This window comes from Liolophura sinensis, chromosome 2 (assembly GCF_032854445.1).
Source record: "Liolophura sinensis isolate JHLJ2023 chromosome 2, CUHK_Ljap_v2, whole genome shotgun sequence".
Taxonomy (NCBI): domain Eukaryota; kingdom Metazoa; phylum Mollusca; class Polyplacophora; order Chitonida; family Chitonidae; genus Liolophura; species Liolophura sinensis.
This window is the reverse complement of record NC_088296.1, coordinates 27,972,519-27,979,269: the sequence shown is the minus strand read 5'-3', so window position 1 is coordinate 27,979,269 and position 6,751 is coordinate 27,972,519. Positions and strand designations below refer to the sequence as shown.

Genomic DNA, 6,751 nt, shown 5'->3' with positions numbered 1-6,751 from the left:
GGCTCTGCCCCGTTTCCTACCACCATAATTAATGCTGGCCGCCATCGTATAAGTGAAATGTTCTTAAGTACAGCGTAAAACACCAATCAAATAAGTAAATAAATAGATTTAAAAAATTGGCCATAACTACCCAATGGAGATCCGTTTGCGAGTAATGTATGCAACGATGTTAGCAACATTTTCTGCAGAATTTTACAGAGAATCTGTTTATTTTTGTTGGTATTTTGTACCCCCTAATATTTGCATGCACAGAGGAACCAGGGCACCTGAATGGAAAATCAGTTTAGACTGTATTCCTGGAAAAAACCCCAGAAATAAAACATTTATTTTAATATCGGTCTTATTTAGTCTAGAGTCAGAGACAATGTAAAAATCATCGTAAGTATACACCACATACCTTATTCTGTATATTGACGTCAGCGCCTCTCTCTACCAACAGACGAACAAGATCCAGATTATTGGCCCTCAAAGCTAAAAGCAAAGGCGTCTTCCCACCCTGTAACAGTTAAAAATAGTGTGCAGATGAAGTCAAGACTGAGTGTCAAAAAAGGCGCCGAGACTTTTGACAAATACAGGTTTTTATTTGGAAATAAATTTTACAGGATTACATTTCCGAAAACACCAACAGAATTTATCAAACACTAACCAGGTTGGCAATCTAACATTAACAAATAATACAAACACACCGAAATTGTGTACATAACATTAGCTTAGTTTCTGAACATTTGGATTCTACAATTCTACACCAGTTGTCACCACACAAAGAATACGTGTCCAGTATAAACATACATTATTTTTACGAACTACCAAATAAACAACTGTCACGTTCGTGTGGAACAGGTGACAGTAAGGTAACATGTTCACATAATTCAGTTGTCAGTCTTGTCCATTGTGAGTGTTACTCATGTAGCTAACGAATTGTACATTCCCTGGCTGTGTTACCAGTTACATATATACCTGGATGATTTCTTTTATTTCCAGGGCGCCGACATTTATGTAAAATCAAAATTTGGTACTAGAGCATGATGTACGTGACAACTGATTGTATTTTAAGCAGGCAGGCTTCAGTAGCACAGTCTGTGTAAAGTCGTGAACTGTTTGTTACTGTACACCTGCGGCACCTTTCGGTACATATATCTTTACGTCTTTCTGTTAAATTACCGTAAATGACGTCATAAAGTCTTGAGTAATCGTACCAGTTCTGTCCTACATATTCAAGGCATCCTCAATATATGTTTACAAATTCAGTTCACATTCCCTTGAGTCTAGAATTAGTTCAGAAACCCTTCAAATATTTTTTACCCAGATAACATTAAAAAATCGTTTTTGAGGATAACTGAAACATAAATCCCTAGTTTACAATGACACAGATAACGTGGTCTTTCATTTGATCTGTGGATGACGTACTAGATCCTGAATTTTCACACTTCAGCTGCATTTCTGACTAGGAGACGAAGGCGATCCAGATCATTTGCCCCTTATAAGCCAGGAGAATTGGTGTCTTTCCAAATATACAAACTACGACCTTATCTCCCGGAAAGCAGAACTTGCGCTGATTTACCTACCACGCCAAACTTTCATTTCCCAAAATTTTAACTTCAAACATATTGCAATAAAAACGAAATTGCAAGTAACATCACTGTATAGTTTTACCTTCTTTTGCTTAAACCATGGTGCTACGGGGCGCGACATTCGCTATTGTTGAAGTATTCACATAAATAGTTAGAATAAAGCCCTAACTGATGTAGATTAAAAAGAAGCCTTGTTTCACAGGTGACAAATTCAGGGTTTAACACCGCTAGTCAAATCTCGAGAATGTGCAGCATTAGAGGCATTTGACGAGGTACGAAACAAGGTTCAGCGGTGTCGGGTGACACAACAAACACCGTGTCGAAGGTCTTAAAGTCCTCAAAATGAAGAAAATGTGGCAAAAACTGCACATTTCATGGTGCCATTCTGTTTTATTCTCTCCACATAGGTCATGTTTACAAACCAAATACAGGTCAAAATTCTGCATCTGAAAAGGGTTTAAGACCGCAGGGATTTCACAATGTTACATGTAGATCGTCACGTATGTACAATGTGTGTTTCCAAAACAACAACAACTCACCTTATTCCGAATGTTAATATCCCCGCCCAGATCCACAATCTGACGGACAAGATCCACATTATTTTTACGCACTGCCCAATGAACAGCCGACTCTCCTTTCTGTGGAATGTCACAATAACATACATGTAGCAGGTTCATAGACACCAGAGGTATAGATGTATCTCCCGATTGTTAGTGTATATCGTGTAGGTAAAGGAACTATCTATTGATAAACCCAACTGACAAAGAACAGCACAGTCTCGCAATCACACTCAGCACCACAGCAGCATGGCAATGCACCACAGTGGCGCAATGACACTGTACCACAGTGCCGCGGTCACACACAGCACCACAGTACCGTTGCGATGTAATACAGTGTCGCAGTCACCCTGTACCACGGTACCGCAGTCACACTGTACCACGTTGCCGCGGTCATGCACTGCATAACAGCACCATAGAGATGTACCACCCTGCCGCAATGACACTGTCCCACAGTGCCGCGGTCGCACACAAGCACCACAGCACCGTAGCGATGTACTAAGTTGCCGCGGTCACACTGTACCAAAGTGCCGCGGTCACACACAGCACCACAGTGCCGTTGCGATGTACTACAGTGTTGCAGTCACACTGTACCACGGTGCCGCAGTCACACTGTACCACGTTGCCGCGGTCATGCACTGCATCACAGCACCATAGTGATGTACCACCGTGCCGCAATTACACTGTCCCACGTTCCCGCGGTCGCACACAAGCACCACAGCCATGTACTAAGGTGCCGCGGTCACACTGTACCAAAGTGCTGTGGTCACACACAGTACCACAGCGATGGACTACGGTGTCGCAGACACACTGTACCACGGTGCCGTGGTCATATAGTGCACCACAACACCATAGCGATGCACCACAGTGCAACAATGATACGTACCACAGTGCCGTGGTCACACACAGCACCACAGCACCGTAGCAATGTACTACGGTGCCGGGCTCACACCACTAACGTGCCCCGATTATACACAGCACCACAGCACCGTAACGATGGACTACGGTGCCCTGGTCACACTATATCACGGTCATACACTGCACCACAATATCATAGCGATGTACCACAGTGCCACAACGACACTGTACCACTGTGCCGCGGACGCACACAGCACCACAGCCCCGTAGCGATGTTCTACAGTGCCGCGCTCACACTTTACCAAAGTGCCGCGGTCATGCACTGCAACACAACACCATAGCGATGTACCACAGTGCCGCAATGACACAGCACCAAAGACTGAGGTATGGTGTAATTTGATCAGTAGTGTGCAGTGTGCCACACAAAGCGGTGCATGAACTACATTATACCTTGTGAGGGCCCGACAGAATTTTGGCTAGAAATTATGGCACCCCAGTTTTGTCACTTATCGTGAAAGTGAAGAATTATTGAGTATGGCGTTAATTAACACTAAATCAGTAAATAAAAGAAATGTATTATTTATAAACACTTCGTGGCGAACGGCTACATGTATCTTTCCTTTCCTCGGGATGTTAAACTGACATAATAGGAGTAATAGGCGAAGAAAAAAGAACTCTGCAGAAGGGCCACTCAAATCGTTAATACAAGTCCCCGAACCTGGTTCGCTTGAATAATTTCTATAACATCATGAATTATATGTGATGACAAGAAAACCCATCAGCAATCCCAGGTCAGTGACATCGAAGAAATCACTATTAAAACCAGTACACATTTTTACAGAATTGTACGCCTTGATTCCTTTCCATGGTGTATCTTTTTTCCACGTTAGTGTCGCTTGAGCCATGTCGTTAAGCAGTGTGTAGGATGCTGGTAGTTAAGCATTAATTGGACAATTCGTATGCAAACCTAAACCAGGAAAACTGACAAGAGACGGGAATTTACTGCTTAAGTGTGTTATGTAGCATTTATATGACTGTCCTCGCTGATCTGGAGTTACTATCGACATTGTAGTACTTTCTACCCTATGAGTGCACGATGAAGGATTGGTTTTTCACCAACTTGCACTAAGCTGTGATGAACAGAACCAAGCTGACACTGCGAGGAAAGGTTTCTTGGTAACATATGTATTGATATAGGGATATATAGGGATCGCCAGAGAGGAAACCAGCATCGTCCATTGGAAGAAAAAAGTTGGAGTTATTAGTGGAACAAATGCCGTCAATGAACGCATAGCTGGGAACTCAGAGAAGGATAGAAGCCAGAACTACCAGGCCTTTCGTGGTAGAGGACGTGGAACACAGACATCGCAAACAAGAAATGTGAGCCGAAACCTAAGAACAACAGACGGGCAGCCAGTGTGTAATTTTTGCTGCCAGGTTGGAAATGTTGAAAATTAATGCTGAGACAAGAAGGACTAAAACCAATGAGGGTCACTCCTGGACGGGAGTTGGATGGCCAGAGGAATGTTTGATGCCTGTATGATATCAACACTGTACAAACTGAGCACAGTGGAAAAACTAACTACACTGTAAATACAAACGGTTCTTTGACCGGATGTTTTCGGTAGTCAGACATAAACTGGATGAGATACTTTAAGTAACGTATAAAGTACAAATACTGACTGTACTGCTGACAGTAGTAAGAATTCCCGGACTGGAGCTGAAGTAGCAACATGCCGTGCTGGCCGTATTAATCATGTATTGCTGGTACGCTCAACCTCAATCCAGTGAATGTTTTGGTGGATTTGGTCTCTGGTGTGAGCATCATAAGTAAAGCAATAGCTTCACGCCTTCACTCGTGCAGTCTGCTTCCCACTGACAATAGAACTGTTGTGCCATCTACTGGGGGATCGATCATACCTTTGGTGGCGAGCAGATGTCTGTCATGTATTTTGTGGCTCAACCATTTCCCTATGACTGTCTCATTGGAACTTACACTATGCAATCAGGTAGAATGTACATAGACTTCCACACATGCACTGTTACTTGGTTAAATGTTACTGTAGATATGCTACATGCTGATAATCTTACAGGAACCAGCTGGCCTGTTTGTCTGTTAGATTCAGTACAAATCCCAGGTCGATCAGAAGTCACAATGTGGACAAATATTTGTAAGTTAGCGTATGGACTGGTTGGTGTGGAACCACGAGAAGAACTTGTATCACAGTTCAGCTTTTACCTAGCCCATGTGCTGGCCACCAGTGAACAATCGTGTGTATCAGTTAGAATTGCAAATAGATGCCCTGAACCTGTGCAAGTGGGAAAATCTATCAGAGAGGGTGCACTCCAGAGGTGATACAAGGCACCATCCTCCAGTAAATAGACTCCCGACTCGGCGACAATTTTCCTACTCTCTGTAGTCGTTGCTGGTAGGATAGATACTATCCTCTAGATACCTCACCAGACGTGAACATGTCCTTGATTTGGGATGTTCGAAATAACATCTTTCAGGTACTAAATCGACGTGATGGCTCCACAACAACAGCTAACCTTCAACCTTCAGGAGAAAAGGTGCCAGTTAGTGATCAGATTGATCTCACTGGATCTAATTTGGAGTTCAAAGGGAAAGTTGTGTGGGAAAACCTGTTAAATGAATACAGCGACATTTATCTCACTGGATCTAATTTGGACTTCAAAGGCAAAATTGTGTGGGAAAAACCTGTTAAATGAATACAGTGACATTTTAGTTGATAAGGATGCAGATCTAGGCAGAACCAATTTGACTCAACACGAAAAAAACACCCAAGGAAATGATTAAATAAAATTTTGACCATACCGGGTACCATCAATGCGGAGAGATATGATTAAAAGGGAAGTAGATAAGATGCCGGATAATAGGGTTATCCCCCCATCTACTAGTTCCTGGTCAGATCCTGTTGTGTTGGTTCAAATGCTAGATCAGTCATGTCGCTTTTATGTGGAATATCGAGCCTTGAACGCAGTCGTTAAGAATTTTGTGTACCCAATATTGTTAATACCGCTTAACCTGGGGCTAGTGGCCGTAATAGGAGCCATGCTCATTACATCTGCATGATGCATTTATGAACAGTTGCAATCAGTGGGCGACTGAGATACTTATTTAATTGTTATTTGACCTGGAACTCTTTCACGGACTACGAATTTGAACTTTGATATGGAATTCATGCCTGGAATATCCACTGAGTGTCCGGCATCATTGAAAACTGATGATCGCTTTTCTCTTGTGGCTTCATTTCTTATTTGTATAATTTCTTACATACCTTTGTCTTTGGGAGCTAGTGTTAAACGTTGTTTTGGAAATGGATCTTGCGATTACTGACTTGGAACGCCCTTTATGGACTACGAATGGTATATGAATGTCGGACATGACGCTTATATTTGAAGGTGCTAAGTACTTCACAACCCTACACTTATTGTCGGGACAGTGGTAGGTGAAGGTAGCCAAAAAGTACAGGGGGAAAAACAGCTTTCTCAATTTTTTGTGGCCATTGCGAGTTTACTGTTATGGCTTTTGCGTTGGCAAATGCACCCAGCACCTTCCAACGTCTAATGGACTTACTCTTGGCTGGTTTGATCTGGAAAACCTGTATGCTTTACATTGACGACAAAATCACTTTCTCAGTTACCTTTGAAGAGCATGTTTCTCGACTCCGTCAAGTGCTTCAGCGTATCCGTGAAGCAAATCTCAAGATAAAGTTGGCGAAGTCTGTATTCTGTCGGCCAAGT

At 42.6% G+C, this 6,751-nt stretch overlaps 1 protein-coding gene across 1 annotated transcript in view; it reads right to left on the bottom strand.

Moving 5' to 3' along the window:
* Window positions 1-2,029: 2,029 nt before the first annotated feature.
* LOC135462433 (putative ankyrin repeat protein RF_0381) overlaps window positions 2,030-6,751 on the bottom strand; it is a 43,830-nt gene continuing 39,108 nt past the window's right edge. Inside the window, exon 16 of the mRNA XM_064739659.1 lies at window positions 2,030-2,209. Within this exon, the coding sequence (XP_064595729.1) occupies window positions 2,054-2,209 (156 nt within the window). The 3' untranslated portion in view covers window positions 2,030-2,053. The remainder of the gene's footprint in view (window positions 2,210-6,751) is intronic.